This window comes from Aquarana catesbeiana, linkage group LG06 (genome assembly GCF_042186555.1).
Source record: "Aquarana catesbeiana isolate 2022-GZ linkage group LG06, ASM4218655v1, whole genome shotgun sequence".
NCBI lineage: Eukaryota > Metazoa > Chordata > Amphibia > Anura > Ranidae > Aquarana > Aquarana catesbeiana.
The window spans coordinates 274,722,999-274,746,081 of record NC_133329.1 but is presented as its reverse complement, the minus strand read 5'-3'; the positions used below and the strand labels follow the sequence as shown (position 1 = coordinate 274,746,081).

At 42.2% G+C, this 23,083-nt stretch overlaps 1 protein-coding gene across 4 annotated transcripts in view; it reads right to left on the bottom strand.

Annotated features, from left to right (window-relative positions):
* Positions 1 to 23,083, bottom strand: part of ZDBF2 (zinc finger DBF-type containing 2) — a 94,751-nt gene that overhangs the window by 26,563 nt on the left and 45,105 nt on the right. For 2 of the 4 annotated variants that reach the window (XM_073633377.1, XM_073633378.1), the window contains 2 exons: positions 22,481 to 22,523; positions 13,958 to 14,063 (listed from right to left, as the gene is read on the bottom strand). In XM_073633377.1, the coding sequence (XP_073489478.1) occupies positions 13,958 to 14,063; positions 22,481 to 22,523 (149 nt within the window). Of the gene's footprint in view, positions 1 to 13,957; positions 14,064 to 19,257; positions 19,389 to 22,480; positions 22,524 to 23,083 lie in introns of all 4 variants that reach the window. The other 2 variants (XM_073633379.1, XM_073633380.1) reach the window with 2 other exon arrangements.

The following is a 23,083-nucleotide window of genomic DNA, read 5'->3' as shown; positions in this document are numbered from 1 at the left end:
AGCGCAAGAAGGTCACAGATTCCCAGAGATCGGTAGCTGCAGCAGATGACATTTATGTCCCCAGGCTCTGGTACTATGTGAGATTGCGATTTCTGTCAGACCAGACTGAAGTCAGAGAATCCCTCTCAACCCTTCCTTCCACTCTTCCTTCCACCCTATCTTCCACCCCAGCTGAGGCTTCCGATGTCCAACCTGGGACTTCCAGCCAGGAAGAAATGAAGGAGCCCAGCTGGAGCCACGTATAGAATTCTTCTACAGATTTCTGGGCAAGCAATAAATGATGTTTACTAGATGTTATTATTGATCACTAATTGCTGATTTAATAAAGTGTTTTACATATCAATAGACAGTAGTGGGCAAAAATAATTGGGACAAGAATGAAAAATGCTGGGCTCAGAATGATAGTCTGTTATAATTTGATAACATTCAATTGGCAAAAGTCATGAGATGAAAATTGTGTGTGATTGATGAAGAAGAAACTAAAACTATGTCCCTTTTTCATACACAGGAAGACCTCAGCCAGGAGGAGTAGGCTGTGGAATGTGCCACACAGGAGGAGGCTGTGGAATGTGGCAGCCAGGAGGAGGTGTGGCTAAGTGGCAGCCAGGAGGAGGCAGGGCTAAGTGGTAGCCAGGAGAAGGTCGGGCCCAGTAGGAGCCTGAACGAATCGCAGGTTCCTCCCCTCCGCCTTCCAAACAAAAGACCCAGGAAGGGGAGTAACATGCAGGATTCAGTGCTCAGGCTCATTCAGGAAGCTTCTGCATCCCTCAGAGCCACCCCCACTCCTGAAGAGGCCTTTGCCTGCATGGCTGCCACCAAACTGCAGGGCATGCAGGAGGGCCAACGCCTCATGTGTGAGGACCTTCTTTATAAAGTCTTAACTAAGGGTGTGAGGGGCGAAATCACACACAAAACCCACCTGTGTGAGTTTGACCATCCTCCTCCTCCTCCTCCTCCTCCTGCCACAACTCCACCACCAGAGCCACAGCGTGGAAGGAAGCGTGGAAGGAAGACCAGGGAGTGATGACCTGGGTTCAGTCTTGTCTGTCAAAAGATGCTGGCTCTTGTATGACCACAGCCTGGGGACATAGATGTCATCTGCTGCTGTTCAGGATCTCTTGGACTTCTGGACCAGATTGCACTCCCTTAGATATGGACTCCTCAGGCCACCAATTTTGCAGTAAAATAATTGATGTGTGCCCTGGGGGCCAAAAGCTTCGCCAATTTCTGCTGTTTCTCCAGCATTGCCTCCCTCTTTGTTTGGTTCTGAGCCCTTAATAAAGGAATTTTTGTTTCAATTATACTCGCCTATGTGTGTTTTCCTTCAAAAAGGACAGTTTGTTTGTGGAGGCAGGTACAATTCAAAAATACAATGTGAAATTAACAAGAGACACCAACACCAAACAATCTCCTTGAGATTAAATAATACAAGATAATAATGGTGTTGTAGAAACTTGACACACAAAACACACCCAAAAATATTCTGGATGTAAAATAAAAAAATAAAAAAAATTTAAAACACGATCAGGCTTGAAAACAATACAAACCAAAAAAAAAAACATATCTTTTTTGTCAGATGTGACAAATCAAAATATATTGATGAAATCATGGTAAATAATAAAGAAAGAAGTTTGTGAGAAGTCTGTGTGAATATCAGCAGCAAAATTTCATTCTTCTAGCATTATAAAGAAGAAGAGAGTGCGCTGTATTAAACTATTTGAAACATTGCAGCTTAACGAAAGTGCTCTATCCTTTCCGAACGCTAATTTTACCAGACCGAGCTGTTCCGTCTCGGAATTTCTTCTGAGCATGCGTGACACTTTGTGCGTCGGAATTGGCCACACGGTCGGAATTGACGTGATCGGATTTTGTTGTCGGAAAATTTTATAGCCTGCTCTCAAACTTTGTGTGTCAGGAAATCCGATGGAAAAAGTCCGATGGAGTCCACACACGGTCGGAATTTCCGACAACACGCTCCGATCGCACATTTTGCGTCGAAAAATCCGACCATGTGTACAGGGCATTATTGTGAAGAAACCTTTGCTTATTTGGAGATGAAATCTCTTTTCCTCTAGACATAAAGAGTGCCCCGTGTCCTCTGGGTTGACTCTAAAGAGATTAACTCAACACCAAGTTCACTATATGGACCCCTTATATATTTGAACATGTTGATTATATCCCCCCTTATTCTCCTCTTCTCAAGAGTGAATACATTCAGTTCCTCTAATCTTTCCTCATAGCTGAGCTCCTCCATGCCTCTTATCAGTTTGGTTGCCCTTCTCTGCACTTTCTCCAGTTCCCCGATATCCTTTTTGAGAACTGGTGCCCAAAACTGAACTGCCTATTCCAGATGTGGTCTTACTAATGATTTGAACAGGGGCAAAATTATATCTCTTTCTCTAGAGTCCATACCTCTCTTAATACAAGAAAGGACTTTGCTCACTTTGGAACTGCAGCTTGGCATTGCATGCTATTATTGAGCTTATGATCTACCAAAACCACCAGATCCTTCTCCACCACGGATTCCCCAGTTGTACTCCCCCTAGCATGTATGATGCATGCATATTCTTAGCGCCCAAGTGCATAACTTTACATTTCTCAACATTAAACCTCATCTGCCACAGTGTGATTGTGGGTAGGACATGGGGAGACAAGTAAGTCTATTTTCATTGAATGCATGATCTGTTTGTTGTGTAATGTAAATGAAGAATGCATATTAGATTATTAACAATTCTTTTCCATTTTTTTTGGGGCAAAATTTTGCAGCGCAGGTGGAAAAGGCATCACGGAGTGGAGCACCAGCCCCTACAAAATAAACCTACGTATACCACAACAATTTGGCTTTCTTGTGCCAAAACATGATAAATAGCAGCAGACAGTAAGGTTTTTTTTGTGTTATTTTTTCATCATATATTTCCCTACGTGCATTGCTTTGCAGGCAGTTTAAATTTTCCAGGGATATTGTTTAACTTTTTAAATTGTATTCTCTGCAGGACAACATCTAACATTGCTCGGCAAAGGGAAGAGGCTGTGGAAGAGGCACATGTGGACAGACCCACCAGTCCCTAGGAGAGCACTGCCAACGCATCACCCCATGACAGCAGTGTGGCATATGTCATAGCGAGTCTCCACATGAGGTAACTGTCCGTCCGGTATGTCTGCCTATCTCATCGTCTGTCTGTCTATCTACATGTCAATCTAAAAATTTTGTTCTTTTGCAGGAATCCAGGGCTTTGGAGTTGTCAGCTGGCAGGCAAGAACATGGGTTGTTTGTGGTTGTGGCCGTGGGCGTCAGAGGAGGGGCGGCTGCAATATTGAGGACAGTGTGCTAGCATTGCTGCAGGAAGTGCGGCAGGAGAGGTGCAGTGTGGATGCAATCTTGGATACCAGCAACCCACGTGCCTGCTTCTGCCGCAGCTTATATCACATCCTGGAGGACATTCGGGGAGGCCAAGAGAAGCATTGTATGGATCGCATGTATGCTATTGCTATGCAATACAGACATGCCAATATAAGGGGTGTGCCACCACCATGTGATCCATACAATGCTTCTCATGATCCCCCAATGGCCCTCGGGACCTCAGCAGTGCTAGCACCCCCTCTCAATATCAGCCGCCTCCTCAACGCCAGCCACCACCTATCCCATCCCAGACCTCATTTTATACCCCAAACTCCTACGGTGAATTTGCACCTTCTACCCCCAATTTTCACCATGATCTAACACCTCCCTCATATCGTGTACCCCACTACCAGCATGAGTTTGTGCCTGAATGCCAGCCCCAATCATTATTACCCTGTCCCCAATCCCCACATCCCCATGGTGATCAAGCATTCACCTCCACCTATCACCAGTTGTGATGAACCCTGTTCATTTATTTTTGAAAAATATATTTTTTTTTTTCAGAAAAACATTTTGTTTTATTATTCGTGTTTTATATGATGCACAACAGCACTCCTTTGCACTCTGCCTGAGACAAACGTATGCTAAGCCCAAAAAGGCCAAGCATACCCTTGCCTCACGCAGAGTGAAAAGGACTTGTTTAACAATTGACAAAAAATGGACATAAAAAGGAATAACATGAATTTGAAAAGCTTTATTTAAAGAAAAATACAAGAAAGCAGAGCTCATTAATGATGTATTCCAAATTCTTTTTTACACAAAATCAATTTGCCATGACACCTCTCTATCAGGTGATACAAAAAATTCAGCAAATTTATTTTGGATGGTCATGACATGTGCCATTGACCGCAAGTCCATAAATTGTACTCTCTGAGCTTGGATACTAGGCTCCGGTTCAACATTGCTTTTGTCATTGTCCTGCAGAAAGTTGTGCAGTACGCAGCATGCCAGGAGCACTCAACATCAAGCTGCATACAGGACAGCAAAACTTACCATTTGGCCGTGCACACACCAAGAGCACATTCAACAACACGGCGTGCACGGCTGAGCCTATAATTATAGATTTTTTGTTGATGGCTGAGGCCATAGCCACTGTATGGCCTCATGAGATTTTCGGCCGGTCCAAAGACCCCATCTGCCACCATGACCAATGGCAAGCTAGGTTCCTCAGTGCAGGGTAGAGGCCTGCTGGGAGGAATATTGAGCCATCCTTCATGTAGACAACGTCCGAAGGCCAACTCACGGAATATGCGGGCGTCACCTTGACTGCCATATGCTCCCACATCCACAGAATTTGAAGGAATTTCAGATGTGCATCAGCCAATGTCAGGAGAACCACCGAAAAATATTTTTTATAATTGAAATACGATGATCCAGAGTGGGGAGGCTTCTTCGTCCTGATGTGTTTCCCACCAAGGGCACCAATAGAATTGGGGAACTGAGTTTTCTCCCAAAAGGTGACGACAACTGATTCCCAGATGTGGGCTCCGGCATTACAACTTCATGAAACTCCTCCAATCTTGCCACACTTGTTTCTCTCGTCACTCTGGCCACCATTGTGAGGCCAAGGAGGAAGTAGTGAGGCAACGAGACATAGCTTTGTCCTGTGGCAAGGAACCTAACATAACATAAAAATTGAACATATTAAAAAAAACTGCATACAAATAAGAAGTCCTACCCCTAACCCTACCCCTATCCCCTAATCCTAACCCCTAACCCGATCACGTAACCCCTACCCCTAACCCCTAGCCCTCATCCCCTAACCCTAACCCCTAACCCCTATGCCCTACCCCTATCCCTTACCCCTAACCCCTTTCCCTTAGCCTTTCCCCTAACCCTAACACCTAACCCTAAAACCTAACCCCTATCCCCTTACCCTATCCCTTACCCCTAACCCCTATCCCTTACCCTTATCCCTTACCCCTATCCCCTAACCCTAACTCCTATCCCTAACCCAATCATGCAACCCCTACCCCCTATCCCCTAACCCTAAACCCCAACCCTAAACCCTAACCATAACCACTAACCCTAACCCCTACGCCAACCCCTATCCCCTTATCCCTAACCCCTATCCCTTACCTTTATCCCCTAACCCTAAACCCCAACCCTATCCCCTACCCCCTACCCCTAACCCTATCCACTAACCCTAACCCATATGTGTACATATTCCTAAAATTGCACTTACCTGAGTGTCACTAGCAACCTCCGGTGACACAGAGTTCCGCATCACGGTGTCCATCCTGGCAAGCCTTGGCCTGAGCCTCTCCAGCAGCTCATCAAAGACCGGCACAGACATCCTTGTGAAGTTTAGGAATTTTGCCGGATATGAGCGCAGTATGGCATACATATTTGTAAAGTACCCCGTAGACACCCTGGCAGGATACCATTGGATGCATCCAAAACTGCCGAAGCCTGCTGCTTCTCTCCTCCTCCACCTGTCTCCTTCTCTGCAGCCTCTGCAAGGAAATCAGCAGGATTGCCTCATCTATCTTCTAGATGACAGGATCCATACTAAAAACTCAGAAAAATCACATAAACGCAAAAAAAACTCCAACAAACTCTCAAAATGGCACTGACACATGCTCTCTAACATGTTTTATTTTTATTTTCTGTGGCATTGTGGGTAATTTAGGAGTGGAAAATAGCAGAGGGATGTCTTTAAAAAAATAAAAACGCTGCTTAGCGATAACGCGTTAAAACGTGTCTAAACGCACGTTAACGCCAATGCAAAGTGCAGATAAAATCACGTTTTTAACGCCCCTTTTTTCCTGGTGACGGTACTGGGTTTACAGCTTGATTTTTAAAACGCCCGTGGGCATGAGGCCTAAATTTCACTTCGGGAGGTTGACAACACTGCTCTTAACCACCTTATACCAACATGTTACCCCGCCTTCCTTTACAGCCCATTTTTCAGTTTTCAGTGCTGTAGTAGTTTGACTGACAATAAATCAGTAATGCAACACTGTACCCAAATAAGTTTTTGTGACAGATAGAGCTTTATTTTGGTAATATTTAATAAACACTTGTTTTTTATTTCTCACCTATATAAAGGAAAAAAGCCACAAAATTTTGAAAAACAAAACTGTTTCCCTTACATTCTGTTATAAAACATATCAAATAAAAATGGTATAATATTTCAAACACCGCCAAATGACCCCTTTTTGGGAAGTGGACCCCCCCCAAATGTGTTTTTTTTTTTACACATTTTTGGATATAAAGAAACTTGCAAGCATAAGTCTTCTGTTATTATTGGCAGAAAGTAAAGAATGAAATTGTATTGCATTAAAATTGCATTGTGTGCAATGGCTAGATGTCACGGATATACCCAAGACACATTAAACCACCCCCAAAACAATCCAACACTCATTAGTGGTCACTGGGAATTTAACCTCCCTGGCAGTATGATTATGCCAGCTTTTTGCATCTCAAAGCGGTACATTGTTTCGCATGGAAATTTGGCGTTTTATATTGTAGGCCTGTAATTCTTAGGAATAACTCACCTAAATATGTCCAAACAAGAGTCTAGTAGACATTCCAGGTATGATAAAGTTTGAAACACAAAATCATAAAATATAATATAATAAATAACTATAAATAATTATAACAAATATTAATAATATAATAATAATAAAATGTATTCAATAATGTAATCAAACTGCAAAATGTGTATACTAAGTAGGGGTAATGCCATGTGGGGCATACCGGATTTATCACATGGACGCAACTTTATGAAATTGGTACCGATCACTAAGTGTCGTGTTTATTTGTACAATAATAAGGGATGTCGTATGATGTTTATCAAGAATTACTATACATTATACTTGACGTTTGTCACGATGGCCTGATGTATGTACTTTTTCTCTTTATTCAATAAAAGATTTTTGCTTAAGGAAAAAAATAATGTAATCAAATCAAAAACACCGAAATTGTCTCAGTTACAGAATTGTCGCTACTTTCAGTGTTTGATGACGAATTTCCCCGCGAATCACTATCGCTCAATTCTTCAATTGATTCTAATTTACTATCGCTGTTTTCTAGCTGGTTTAAAATCGCTTTTGGCGTAAAGGGATGGACATTCTCAAGTTTCCAGGCAGAAAGAACAGTATATATATATATATATATATATATATATATATATATATATATATATATATATATATATATATATATATATATATAGATAGAACTGTATGCAGGACACTGGACAAAGCACTAGGGACAAAAGGGATGTGAAATGATTTCATACACTAATGTAATCTGTAAGATTACAGTGTACTGTATGTGTTTTTTTTTTTTAATTTGGCGCCGGGCTCTGTGCCCATGCGTTGCCACGCTCGCAGGGAATGGAGCCCGACACACAGTACATCGGGCAGAGTACACAGCCCGCGGACACAGCGGGAGGACATTGCATGATCCTGTGGACAAGGTAAGTTACTTTCCCAGGACACTGCAATGCAATCCCTAGTGTGGCTCGGGGTTTCCCCTTTCGGGAATGAAAATTCACCCCGAGCCACAGTTAGGATTACCGCCAGGGAGGTTAAAACATCTTAAAACAATCCCACAATCATTGCTTGCTGAGTCCTATGTGGAAAAATTGCTTTCACTTCCTATCCCACAGACATAGCAGGCAGGAAGAGGAAATATTTACAGAATAAGGTAAATCCCTGCTTAGAAAATTGTCATTTGAAGTGCCCCCATTGGAAGATTTCCCCTCTATTCCTGTGACAATTTAGCATTTTGGATTGTTCTGCACTTGCATTATGTTTCTCTAGCGCCACCCCCGAAGGAGCCGCTGGTTAAATTTTGCGTTCTCTGTTCTGCTCCTAGACTCAAAGAACAACCTCAGCCCCCGGTACACCTGGTTGAATAAAATTACTGCAAGCACGATTTATAACACAAGTGAGAAATACCTTTTCCCTGGCTGTGGGATATGGCAATAAATACACACACACCTGTTTAGTGGTAAATACGCTTAACCTATTGGTTGACTATTATAAGTAAGTAACAGTTAAACTGAATTGAACACACTCAGCAGGCAGGTTAGCAATAAACAATGCATATAAGCTTTAAATGCAACAAAGGTACTTAGAAAATCCACATTAGGTTTAAGTGCACTCAAACTAATAGACAGAGTGTCAGGAAAGGTCTCCTCCGCTGGTAATATTGATCATTTGGCATGCAGTACTGAGGTCCACCAGCAGGTGTCTCCTGGCAGTTTGAGCTGTCAGAAGGGCTTTTTCCTGCTGATATTCTGTCACCTTTGGGCCGCAGTACTGGCGTCCACCAGCGGAGGAATCCTGGCAGTGTGGAGCAGGTATTCCCCTCTGCAGACAGGTGTCACCTGACCTTAATTAGCAGCTGCAGTATAAATACCCGGCAAGTGCACACTCATGTTGCCCTGGTATTGTCCTTGAGCCCTAACCTGCAGCCTGCATCCTGTAACCCTGATCCTGGAACCCTGATTCCTGAACCTGAAGCCTGATTCCTGGAACCTGTTGATCCTGTTACCTGAACCCTGGACCCTGAGCCTTGTACCTGACCCGTCCCTCCTGTGATCCATCCATCCTCTCTTGTCCTGTTGTTTCCCTTCCCAGCTACTGATCTCCTGTTTATGACCCTGGCCTTGCTTGACTACAATTCTGGTACTCCCTTTTGCTACATATGCTAGTTGTGTATTATCACTGTTTGGTTGTTTGGTTTGTTCACTCTGTATTGGTGGTGTGTTCACATGTATATGCATTTACCTTAATAAACTTTCACCTTTTTATGTCTGGTTCACTCTGTTGCAGTCCACACAGTTCTGGTCTTATCTGTTATATGACACAGAGGTATAGTACCTTTTTAAAACTGGCCAGCAGATAGAGCTTCTAGGGGCAGTCCTTAGTCCTAAGTTTTGTTGGAGCTCGTTGGAACACGTTGCGGCCGTTAGTAAGGCCTGCAGGCAGTATTAGAGCTATGGGGTCACTGGTTAAGTAGCTCTTAGTGACTGTATTCCCTAGCAGTGGTAGCAAGTATTGGCTGCAAGGCCCACTCACCAGTCATGATAACACTGATTTAGTTGCCCCTCCGATCAGGTATCAACTCACTTAGGTTGCTTAGGGTGACTCTGGCAGGCAGCACGGCAAAGATAGCATCCCGGGAGTGGCTCTGTCTCTCCACGATCCGGTCCCAGAACTGCATCCCCACACTATAGTAGCTTCCAATGGCGCCTCGTCCTCTCTCCACACTGGCCCCATAACTTGCTGCAGACTTAGGAGATTCCCCAAATGGCTGTGGATTTCTGCCAACTCAGGCTCTCACTTTCTCTGGCTGACAATCTTGGGCAAGGTTGTTCTCTTCTCACTGTCCCTGCACTGTCATGCCAGAGCCTTTTCTTTTCCTGGGCTCCTAGACTCTGTCTCCCTCTCAAATCTCCTCAGCCTTCTCAACTCTTCCTGAAACTCCCCTTTTTCCCAGTGTGCTCTGTGTCTCTGAAATTTCTGGAAGGAAAAGTCAGCATCTCCCTGTCTCCATCTTGTGACCAAAAGGAGAAGCATTACAACATGCCTGCTACACACCCCCCCCACCAAAGAACCTTTGATCCCCAAAGGAAGGACAGAGTCTATCAACATATAATATCCACAACCTGTTACATGCTTTCAAAATACAATGGGAGACAAAAACATGTTAGTACATGTAAAAAAAACAAGTAATTGGCATGCACGTATGAACCTGGCAAGGGAACCTCCCACCATTTGTCATAAGAGGTGAGGTTGTCTTGCCCACAAGCCACCGATATTGGGATGGCCCACCCAGATGTGCCAGGGGGTGAGTTGGAGTCGCCCTCCTCTAAAATTGTAGTGGGAAGGGTTGGCGTGTTGTGAGTTCTTTGAGAGGTATAGATATTGGTGGGTGAATTGTGCGTTTTTCCCTTGCTTTTTGGGCTCAGTTAGTTCTGGTATAACAGCCTCTTCTTCTTCCACAATAGAAGGTTGAAGAGTCTCTGTGTCCTCTGCAGTTAGGGAAATCAGAAGATCCTCCTTGCCTGTCAATGATTGGCTCTGTGGTATGAATTCTGGTGCCTCAGGCCTGAGGGTTCCAGTATCCATTTCTCTAGAAGGAAGAAGAGTGGCAGTTTCTGATAGCATAGACTGCCACAGCCAGTCCATGCCCAGTTCTTCGTCCTTACTGTTTTCTTCATCTGGGTTCAGTGGCACAGACTGAGACCTGGTTATTGGACATGATCTCTGAGTAGTTCGAGCAAGCTGTGGATCTGGTTGTTAAGGCATATGAACTGCTTCTGATAGAGGTAGCAGATGATTCCGGTGCCAGGTCTTTAGCGAGCCCGTGCTCCCTTCTAGCCGAATCTATACTGGTAATCCTGGCAACTGCTTACAAATGATGTAGGGCTGTGAGTTCCAGCAATCAGCCAGTTTGTGCTTCCCAGGGACACACATTTTTCTCAGTAACACTCTGTCGCCAGGCTGTAAATCGTGTACTATCACCTTCAGGTCGAAGTTTTGCTTGTTTCGCTGGCCCCGGATGTCTGAGGCAACCTGGGCTTTTTCATATGCTGTTTTCAGACTCTTCCTCACGCATTCCACATATCCTCTGTGTGACACCATCGAGGTATGATCTAAAGAGGTGCTGAATGCTAGGTCAACTGGCAGTCGAGCTTCTCTTCTGAACATTAGCCTATATTGTGAATAGCCTGTGGCATCGTTTTCAGTGCTATTATAGGCATGTACAATATGTGAGCGGGTTGTTATCGGTCTTGACTACAAAGTCTGCACCATACAAGTAGTCTTTAAACTTGTCCATCACTGCCCACTTCAGAGCCAAGAACTCCAACTTGTGAGTAGGGTAGTTCTCAGCAGGTGCAACACTTTGGCTCACATAAGCAACAGGCCACAGGTGTCCTGATACAGTACCCCACCCAGCCCATCTCGACTGGCATCAACATGCAGTTCATACAGCTTGGTTAGATCAGCATAAGCCAGAATAGGAGCAGTCGTTAGACTCCACTTCAACTACTGAAAGGCTGGCTCACACTGGTTGGTCCAATGGTCTTGGATTGACTCCCAAGGCTTCCTGGGCCCTCTGGGTCATCTAACTGGCTTTGTTGAGTTTGGATCCTCGTAAACATCCTCATTCTTCAATAATTCATTAAGGGGCCGAGCTACTTTAGCAAATCCTTCGACAAACTTTCTATAGTATGAGCAAAATCCCAGGAATGACCGGAGCTCAGTTACATCGGTAGGCCTTGGCCAAGAGGTGACAGCTTCCAACTTCTCAGTAGCTATTCCTTCAGCAGAGACAACATGGCCGAGGTAATTAACTGAAGGCTGGTAAAACTGACATTTCTCCAGGGACAGCTTCAACCCCTCATCATGGAGTCTCTGCAGGACTTTCTCCAGACTCTCTTCATGTTCTTCGAGGGTTTTGCCGAAGATGATGATATCGTCCAGGTATACCAACACTTCGATCAGGTTCATGTCTCCTACTGTCTTCTCCATCAGTCTCTGAAATGTTGCCAGAGTGCCAGACAGACTGTGAGGCATCATGTCGATCTCAAAGAACCATATTGGGGTGATAAACACTGTCTTCTCCCTATCTTGGTAGGTATGCTCATACTGGTACACAAGGTCAGAGGCCTTTTCTGTTCTCCCAAACACGTCTTGCAATATATCTAAGTAGTCATGAGCAGTACAGTCCTGTTGGCTAAGTTTCAGGTTGCAAACAGCTTCTAATGCTGGTCCCCTCAAACTCTCTGTGATTCTCTGATTTTTCTGGGCTTCATGGATGTTCCACTCATCTAAGGCTTGCATGGCTTGCTACAGCCATTTCTCAAAACTCTCTTTACTGACAGGAACTGGCTGTTTTCCAGAAAAGGTTCCCAGCTTTGAATTCCCAAGTGCTTTCACACTGGGGCGGTGCGCTTGCAGGACGGTGTATACACTGCTCCCAAAACGCCCGGCCAATTGCAAAGCGCTTCAGCAGCGCCGCAACACGGGAGCTTTTAACCCTTTCTTCAGCCGCTAGCGGGGGTTAAAGGCATCCCGCTAGCGGCTGAAAAGCACCGATATAACAGCGGTAAAGTGCTGCTAAAACTAGCGCCACTTTACCACTAACTACTTAAGGTTTAACCTCATATTATATGGTTTTGGTAAATCTGAAGGAAACAATCTACAGAAAATTGTATAGTGTGTATCCAGCTTTAGACTCTGTTTGATCTGCAGTTTCCTCAGTGCTGCACATTTGATTATTTATGGCAACAGTCATTTGATGGCTTGACAGTTACGTAGAGAACACAAGCAACTGTGACAGAAATTCATGGCATGCCTTGATGGGTTTGGTTCTGCTTTGACTCTGAACACCAGGTATGATCTTTATTGCATTCTTATGCCCTGTACACACGATCGGACATTCCGACAACAAAATCCATGGATTTTTTCCAACGGATGTTGGCTCAAACTTGTCTTGCATACACACGGTCACACAAATCTTGTCGGAGATTACAACCCCTACGACGAGTCGAGAAAAATGAAGTTCAATAGCCAGTGCGGCTCTTCTGCTTGATTCCGAGCATGCGTGGAACTTTGTGCGTCGGAATTGTGTACACACGATCGGAATTTACGACAACGGATTTGGTTGTCGGAAAATTTGAGATCCTCTCTGGTTTCACTGCACACTGTGAGCTTCTCATCATGCCTTAGAAGCTAGAGGAAATCAGAAAGAGTCTGCCTCATCTCCTGGCTTGAGGACTCCAGTATCACTTACTCCTTTCTTCCCTGGCCCGCCCAGTGATATTAAAGGCAGATTAAAAAAAACAAAAAACTAACATGTTATACTTACCTGCTCTGTGCAGTGGTTTTGCTCAAAGCAGCCCCAATCTCCACTTCTCGTGTCCCCTGCCAAAACTCCTGGACCTTCCCTCCTGCCCCCATAGCAAGCAGGTTTGGTCCCAAGATGCTGCTTTGTGTGTTCATTCACACACAGAGCTTGACTCGGCCCCACCCTCATTCTCTCCTCATTGGCTCACTGGCTGGGATTGACAGTAGCGGGAGCCAATGGCTCCCACTGCTGTCTCAGCCAATGAGGAGGTAGAGACCCAGGAGAGCCGCTGCTCTCATGCACATTGCTGAATCCAGATGGGGCAAGTATTTAGGGGATAGTATTTGGGGAAGAGATGGGGGTAAGTATGGGGGGGGGGGGGGGGGGGCTTCTGCACACAGAAGGTTTTTTACCTTCATGTACTGGATAAAAATGCATGAAGATAAAAAACTTTACAACCACTTTAGAGCATACCTTTCATGGCAAATGAAAGGCACGCTTAATTGCCAACCCCTGGCCCTTGAACACAAGCCATTTGTAAATAAACCCATTGCTCAAAATAAAAAATAAAAAATACTTACGTGTATCCAAAATCTCCTTGGAGAGGTACAAAAAGCTTAGTGTGACACCACACTGTAGAATGTATCTCAATCACCGAAAAACTGAGCACACTATCAAATACCATTTACTATAATCTAGGTTACAGCTATCTTTATGTTCTTTTAATATGTTACATTTTCTTACCTTTTCTAGGTTAATGTAATGTACTTGGCAGCAGCTGCAGTATCCTTGTCTATAATACCCTGGGGGTAAATTGCTTCCCAACTGCTCTTGGACTTGTCCATTACCACTTAAAAAATAAAAAAAACATGCATAGATTTATACTGTCTCTGGAAATCACAGATATTTTCAGAATCATATAACTGTCAGCATTATTGCAAATATTTATTATTTAAATTCCACCTTATTTGTCTAAAATGGTGCAGGGTGTTTTCCAGCTAAAAAAAAAATATTTATACAAAAAAGCAAGGTTAAGTATTATGAGTTTCATAAGCTTTTCAAAATTTGGATATACAGTATCACAAAAGTGAGTACATCCCTCACATTTTTGTAAATATATTTTATTATATCTTTTCATGTGACAACACTGAAGAAATGACACTTTGCTACAATGTAAAGTAGTGAGTGTACAGCTTGTATAACAGTGTAAATTTGCTGTCTCCTCAAAATAACTCAACGCACAGCCATTAATGTCTAAACCGCTGGCAACAAAAGTGAGTACACCCCTTAGTGAATGTGTCCAAATTGGGCACAAAGTGTCAATATTTTGTGTGGCCACCATTATTTCCCAGCACTGCCTTTACCCTCTTGGGCATGGAGTTCACCAGATCTTCACAGGTTGCCACTGGAGTCCTCTTCCACAGCTGGTGGATGTTAGAGACCTTGCGCTTCTCCACCTTCCATTTGAGGATGCCCCACAGATGCTAAATAGGGTTTAGGTCTGGAGATATGCTTGGCCAGTCCATCACCTTTATCCTCAGCTTCTTTAGCAAGGCAATGGTCATCTTGGAGGTGTGTTTGTGGTCGTTATCATGTTGGAATTCTGCCCTGCGGCCCAGTCTCCGAAGGGAGGGGATCATGCTCTGCTTCAGTATGTCACAGTACATGTTGGCATTCATGGTTCCCTCAATGAACTGTAGCTCCCCAGTGCCAGCAGCACTCATGCAGCCCCAGAGCATGACACTCCCACCACCATGCTTGACTGTAGGCAAGATACACGTCTTTGTACTCCTCACCTGGTTGCCGTCACACACGATTGACACCATCTGAACCAAATAAGATTATCTTGGTCTCATCAGACCACAGGACATGGTTCCAGTAATCCATGTCCTTAGTCCGTTTGTCTTCAGCAAACTGTTTGCGGGCTTTCTTCTGCATCATCTTCTGGGATGACAGCCATGCAGACCAATTTGATGCAGTGTGTTTTGTATGGTCTGAGCACTGACAGGCTGACCCCCCACCCCTTCAAACTCTGCAGCAATGCTAGCAGTACTCATAAGTCTAATTCCCAAAGACAACCTCTGGATATGACGCTGAGCACGTGCACTCAACTTCTTTGCTCGACCATGGCAAGGCCTGTTCTGAGTGGAACCTGTGCTGTTAAACCGCTGTATGGTCTTGGCCACTGTGCTGCAGCTCAGTTTCAGGGTCTTGGCAATCTTCTTATAGCCTATGCCATCTTTATGTAGAGCAACAATTCTTTTTTTCAGATCCTCAGAGAGTTCTTTGCCATGAGGTGCCATGTTAAACTTCCAGTGACCAGTATGAGAGAGTGAGAGCGATAACACCAAATTTAACACATCTGCTCCCCATTCACACCTGAGAACTTGTAACACTAACAAGTCACATGACACTGGGGAGGGAAAATTGCTAATTGGGCCAATCTGGACAATTTTCACTTAGGGGTGTACTCATTTTTGTTGCCAGTGGTTTAGACATTAATGGCTGCATACTGAATTATTTTGAGGGGACGGCAAATTTACACTGTTATACAAGCTGTACACTCACTACTTTACATTGTAGCAAAGTATAATTTCTTCAGTGTTGTCACATGAAAAGATATAATAAAATATTTACAAAAATGTGAGGGGTGTACTCACTTTTGTGAGATACTGTATAATATCAAGATATCAGCATTTTTGGCACACTGTACATGGGATCAGTCCTCACAGAGGATGAATAGGTATGTGGCTCAAGTAAATAGTGTCACTAAACCCACTTCTTAAAAAACTATTAATAAATGGTGTATTACATGCTGTTCACACCCACTCAGTCACTATGATATTCATTTTCTGTATTCTACAAAAAACCTGGTTTATCCTGCTGCTCTCTATCTCCACCTTCTGTTCATGATCCCAATTCAGCTAGATATTTTGCAGCTTTGTTGGCAACTCCGCACATGCTCAGTTTTCAGTGATTTTCTATGCTGAGCATTTCCTTCCTCTCACATCTGAGCAGCCGCTGTGGCTACAGAATCACACAGTGGTAAATGACAGCCCGATCCCTCCCTCCTCCTCTATGCACACTAACCAGCTAAACACAATAGGGGTGGGATATTACATGTAGATTGATGGAGGCTTCACCTCCCACTTATTCTAAGATAGGGGCTGGAGGGGCGTGACACAGCCTGTGACTGGCAGAAATCCACCCACACCATGTTATTGGCAAAAAATAATATATATATGTATGGCAATTTAAAACAGTTTATTGATATTAGTAATTTATTTTTACTCTGGAAATATTAAATAATTACAGAGAAGGGATAACATAAATGAAACAGTGTGTGTTTAGTATCACTTTAGCCAACCAACCACTGCAGTTATACTGCGGCAGGTTGGCTCCCCTGCGTGAGCCGTCGTAGCTATACGTCGGCTCACGGGGTCGGGATAACAGGCGCGGGCGTACGATGCACGGCGGGGGTGCCGATGCTCGTGGCCGACGGTCGCGATGACCGCCGGCCAAGAGCGATCGTGACCAGGAGACACATAACAGGGACGAGTGTGTGTGAACACACACTTCCCTGTTTTGTTCTGACAGAAGTGACAGATCGTGTGTTCCTATTAGCTAGGAACCAGGATCCGTCACTGCCTCTAGTCAGTCCCCCCCCCTTCAGTTAGAATCACCTTCCAGGGTACACAGTTAAGCCTTAGATCGCCCCCTAGTGTTAAACCCTTCACTGCCAGTGACATTTTTACAGTAAACAATGCATTTTTATAGCATTGATCTATGTATTAATGCCAATGGTCCCAAAAATGTGTCAAAATTGTACGATGTGTCCGCCATAATGTCTCAGTCTTGATAAAAATCGCAGATCTCCGCCATTACTAGTAAAAAAAAAAAAAAATAATAAAAATGCTATAAATCTATCCCCTATTTTTGTAACTTTTGCGCAAACCAATCATTGTACGCTTATTGAGATTTTTTTTACCAAAAAAAAAAAAATATGTAGAAGAATACATATCGGCCTAAACTGAGAAAAAAATAGCTTTTTTTAAAAAAAAAAAAAATGGGGATATTTATTATAGCAAAAAGTACAAAATATTGTTTTTTTTTCAAAATTGTCGCTCTTTTTTTGTTTATAGCGCAAAAAATATAAATCGCAGAGGCGATCAAATACCACCATAAGAAATCTCTATTTGTGGGAAAAAAAAGACGTCAATTTTGTTTGGGTACAAAGTTGCACGACCGCGCAATTGTCAGTTAAAGTGCCGAATCGCAAAAGGTGCTCTGGTCAGGAAGGGGGTAAATTCTTCCGGGCCTGAAGTGGTTAAGGTCAGGTCTGATTGGCAGAAAAGCGGATTGTCATTAAGACCACAGTAACATTTTGTTCTATCTGGTTTTCTCTGCTGTAGAAAAGGCACTCTGCATGGTTTGGAGGAGTTTTCTAAAAAGAGCGGTGAAATGTATTTTAAAATTCAAGACCTTCACCATGCCACAGGAAAGGTAAAAGCCACAGGTCAAATCTAATGTGTAGCATTCAACACACACATTTAATACCGAAGAAGGGATATGCATCAAGCTAGAGAAGTGGCATTTTATTGCCCTTGATGTATCAGTTAAACAGGCAGTTGACTTTTTAATTAGGCAGCTTTTCAAGTGAATATCACTGACACTTGTATTCATAAATTCTGTGCTTGAGCAGGTTCACATTCACTGTCTATTCCTACTATAGCTAAAAATAACAGTGGAACTGGAAGTACAGAGCTATGTGTGACTTCACGGGCACAGCTTGGTACTCTTCTCTTATCAAACACATTCCAACTACACTTAGGGGTTCATTTATAACGAAGAATGTGGATATAAATATCCACTCTTCCTTATACTCCTCAGGGTTACTCCATACTGTGGCCTGCTTTTTGCAGCCCATTCGTAAAATGCAGGTCACATTGTGTTGTGTACCAAGTTCTCTCTGTTTAAAGCCTTATCCTAACTCCAGGTTCTAGTAAACTTTAAATAGTTTGTTTAGATCAAGCTGGTCAAAACAATTTCCTTTGCTAACACTTGCAGCAGCTGTGTGCACTGTATAAACTGTATGTAGCATCAGTTCCATGAAGGTATACAGCGCTGTGTTCCAGCAGTGGGACGGGGACTTCTTTGCTGTGCTAGATTGTTTCTTAGAGCAGGTGCTGCTAAAGATGCCAGTTCAGTTCCATCAGCATTAATGGCAAAATCTCCACTAATCATTTCAGCAAAGCTGATTTAAAAAAGGGCTTGTTGAGGAACTTTGGCTTTTAGAATCTCTACTACAGGGTACAGACAGCAATAAAAACATTTATTTTAGTGGACCGAGAAAGGCTTATAATGTCTAACCAGTGGCGGCCCATCCATATAGGGCGCAGGGGCGCCGCCTCCCTAATCCATGCGACCGGCTCCTAATCTACATGCAGGGTGCCGAAAGCATTGATTTCAATGGGTTTTTTTTTTTTAGAAGCACGTGATTAGAGCATTAGGTGACCTGACCGACCGGGGGGGGGGGTGGCTTCGGGTGCATTGTTTGTCGCTCCCCCCCCCAAAAAAAATATACCATCAGCCACCACTGCATCTAACAGGTTTTTATTGTATGTGTCCCCGTTGTGTAGATTCTCCTTATTTCCTGTGTTGTCAGGGTGATCAGAATGGAAGGAACATTTTTCACAACATGGCCACAGATAACAAAAAAACTATGATAGAGATTATAACTCTTCACTTTTCTGCAGTTTCACTTTAAATCTTGAACGCCTCTGCCTTTACTGTGGAAGTTAGTGAGCTGAGGGTTGGGGTACAGGGAAAGCTTGCAATGCTGTCATTTTTAAACTTACTTACATATATTTTTATTACTTAATCTACAATGGAATCCACACTTTTAGCTTAATGTCCTCTATATATATATAATCATTTTAATAATGCATGGAAAACATTACAGGTTTGACAGATTTCGGCTCTCAAATGTCCTATATAGCTATTTTTCCACCAACATCTTTTTCTAAAAAATATTGTATAGTTACCATCCATTAGAAAAGTGTTTGAAGTCCACTGCATTGTAGATCCAAATACATTAGGGTAGAACAAAATGATAACTTGTTATAGACCGGGCAACATCCGTAAAGTGGCAATATAGAATCCGATAATCTTATTCCTTTACATCCAAGAAATAATGGATATGTGGATTTAGAATTAAAACAAAGATATCTTCTCTGAAAAGATCATCTTCTGATTTGAGAAGTACAATAATGTGTTGCTCTCATTTATACTTCAAAATATTATCTCTGCTAGGCACTTAAAATATACTGGTGAATCCACCTCTTTATACATGTCATTATCGGCCACTTTAGCACAGGTTCATGTCAAGCAGAGTCCTTTACAAATACTTGCTCAAACATGTTTAGCATAAAATGTAAATTCTTCAAAGGATCTTTGACTTATGAAGTTCAAATGGCACTACTTGGCTGTATGTTGTACAAGAATGTTAAAATGTAATTGTGTTTTGGATAAATCTAAACATAACATGTAAGCTGAACATGATCTAATAAAACAGTTGAAAAGAAATCTTAAAAAACATATCATACAAGTATAACCATATATATTAAACCATATATATTATTCCTACTAATCATGTTCGCTATCCAATTCATCACTAAGGCTGGCCATACATGGTCGAATTTCGAAAAATAATTTTTCTTTTGAAAATCAGAAAATTTGTGCATTTTGTGATCTGATGGTGCCACCATTGATTTCGAAATTCAACCAACCAAGCCTTCAATTTCACCTCATGTTGCTACAGAAAAAAATTTTCATGGCTGGGAATCTTCTTTTCTTTCCAGGAAGTTTCTTTTCTTGCACATGTGCATTTCTTTTTCGATTACATTTCTCGCTTCTCCCATCATTGATTAGAAAATTGTTTGTTTTTCAAACAATTTCCAACACGTCCGATTGCTCAAATTCGATGGCCACACGAAAATCAGCTGTTGCTGCAGGCCACTAATGGTGTGAAATACGAGCGAAAATTCTTAGATAAGATTTTTGAAAGAAAATTCTTTTGAAATTCGACCCATGTATGACCTGCCTTAATTACACATATTTTATGAGTCTTGGAAAGGGAACATTTCATTGGAACTGGATTTAGATAGAGGTGTTGTATAAGTGATGGATAGAGTTGCAAAGGGACTTCTGTGTTAAAGTGGATGTAAACCCGATTCATGAAATTGGAACTGGGCACATATATCTGCAGTGCTTTGTTATCTCTCTTCAAAGCACTGTGTCCCGTAGCTGTCTCCTACTCCGTTCTTGGTTTATCAGCCTGATAACTCTAGACAAGTTCTCTGTCACATATGATAAAAGCAGCCAGAGTTTTTTGTTGGGGAGGATGCTATAAATAGATTAGCACAGAGCTGAAGGATTCAACAAACAGCTGAAAGTCTCTACCTATTAGGAGAGGGGGTGTGTGCCTTTCCTCCAATCAGCTGTCTTGGCTGTGTGCCCAGGCTTCACTGCAGTGGTAACCAGGAAGAGAAAATCTCCTAACACAAGGTGCAGTTTTTAAACAGTATATAAAGATAATGACAGCAGATATACATGTAAAACTTATATAAGGAGATTTATTTCATCTCTGTGTATCATCTGACAGTTCACTTCACTAGGTATATGCGAGGGTTTACATCCACTTTAAGATCAATAGTTGTCCTCACCATTCAACAACTGGCCAAGTAAAAATACTTATTCACTGGGGTTGATTTACTAAAACTGGAGAGTGCAAAATCTGGCGCAGCTGTGCATGGTAGCAAATCATCTTCTAACTTCAACTTGTTCACATAAGCTTTGACAATAAAACCTGGAAGCTGATTGGTTTCTTTGCAGAGCTGCTCCAGATTTTGCACTCTCTGGTTTTAGAAAATCATCCCCATTGTGTATCAATTGACAGCTAGATAGACATTAGCAGAGTCCTACTTTTTCAGCATATCTGGCAACATGCTTCACTGTATACAGTTTTTGTCAGAAAATCATTTTTATCCATTTTTCTTCTTCAAAGTTTCTAATCCGGGGATCATGTTAGGATCAGATTTTCCTTTTGCAGGCTAACAAAGTTGAACCACTGCCTCACAAATTATTAGCAGTGTTGCCAGCCGGCCGAACAATAGATTTACAGAAAAAATATTATACAATGAGACATAATGGGGGATTTACTAAAACTGGTGCACACAGAATCTGTTACAGCTGTGCATTGTAACCAATCAGCTTCTAACTTCAGCTTTTACAATAAAACCTAGAAGCTGATTGGTCACAAATGCACCAAATTCTGCAAATTCTGTGTGCACCAGCTTTAGTAAATTTCCCCCATAATATCAAACATACTGAAAACTATATTTTTGGTTTTAAATGCACTTTAAATAGTGCAAGTCCATAATGGCATTTGGAAGAGCTAACGATAGTGGTAATAGAAGAATTATTGGCATGCACTGTTTCAGATATCCAGTTTAATAGATGCAGAGGGGTTGATTTACTAAAGGCAAATAGACTGTGCACTTTGCAAGTAGAGTTGCACTAATTTTCCCGAGAGCTTAGTGAATGTGTGAAGTTCCGCTGATTTCAATTAATCAGTCATGTGCAAGCAAAGATGCTGTTTTGTTTTTTTTTTCCTTGCACTTGAGTGGGAATTGTTTTTATAAAGTGAAGCTTCACCACATGTACTAAATGAATGCAACTGCACTTGCAAAGTATGCAGCCTACTTAGCTTTAGCAAATCAACCCCAGAACATTTTCTTTTTTGTTCCCCTGTCTAGTCCCCTCTAAGTATTGCTGACCATACCAAGTATTTCTCACCATATACCAATCAATTGTTCATGCATCACCACTGGATACAATTGTTTTAATCAATATGATGTCTGAAACAATAGTTCCCTGCAAACGAAATGGTAATTTTGCCTTCATTAATCCAATCACTTACAATTTCACTTTCAATAACTGGACCCATATATAAGTGGATCGACTTCACACTAATCTGAGTTTTCCAACCCATCCTATTATCTTTAGCTTCAATTTGAACCCATTATTCAGATTAAAGCTAAAAACTACTACCAATGTTAGTTTCAGAATGTTGAAACAAGGACAACAACAATTTGTGTGTCCAGTGCAGTTTGATAACTAGAAGATTTGTGGCCAATGATTATAAGCCACATACAGATATGGTATAGTAAATAGTAAGGCTATGTAACTACCACAGATAAAACTTACCTGTTACTCCCATCCAATGTAACCTCATTTTTCTTATCCACATCTGCAGCAAAGGAACACACATACATATTAGAGAATGTTAACATATACTATTTTATATAAATATATATTATAATATTAAATATTATTAGTGTTTGTGAATTTGGAAGCTTTGATTACTTATTGGGTCAGGTTGTGAGGTGTAATTAGGTATAATGTGATTTAAATGGCTGTGGACCTGTCAGTGGTATGTTATAATTTGGTGCATGTAGCATGAAACACATTAACATTTGCTCCTCAAGTGTGTGTTGTGATTCTATGGATATTTTAATCATTGCAACAAAGAAGCCAGAATTTTACAGTCATCAGCCTGCAGTCATCCATCCCTGCCTTCTTGATTTTCTATGGTAAGAGCCAGACTGGAACCTGACCAGTTTTTTTAATGCTTGTTGTGGTGGACTGACCTGGAGCAATGTCTAGTGTATGGTGATTTTTACCTCCAAGTTTGGTCTGGAACTCAAACAAACCTTACTCTCCAGGCAAGTCCAAAAACTCCAACTACACCTCCAGATTTATTACAGAAAACAGTCCAGTTCAAAAACTGCTTAGAAGTAGTTCTACTCT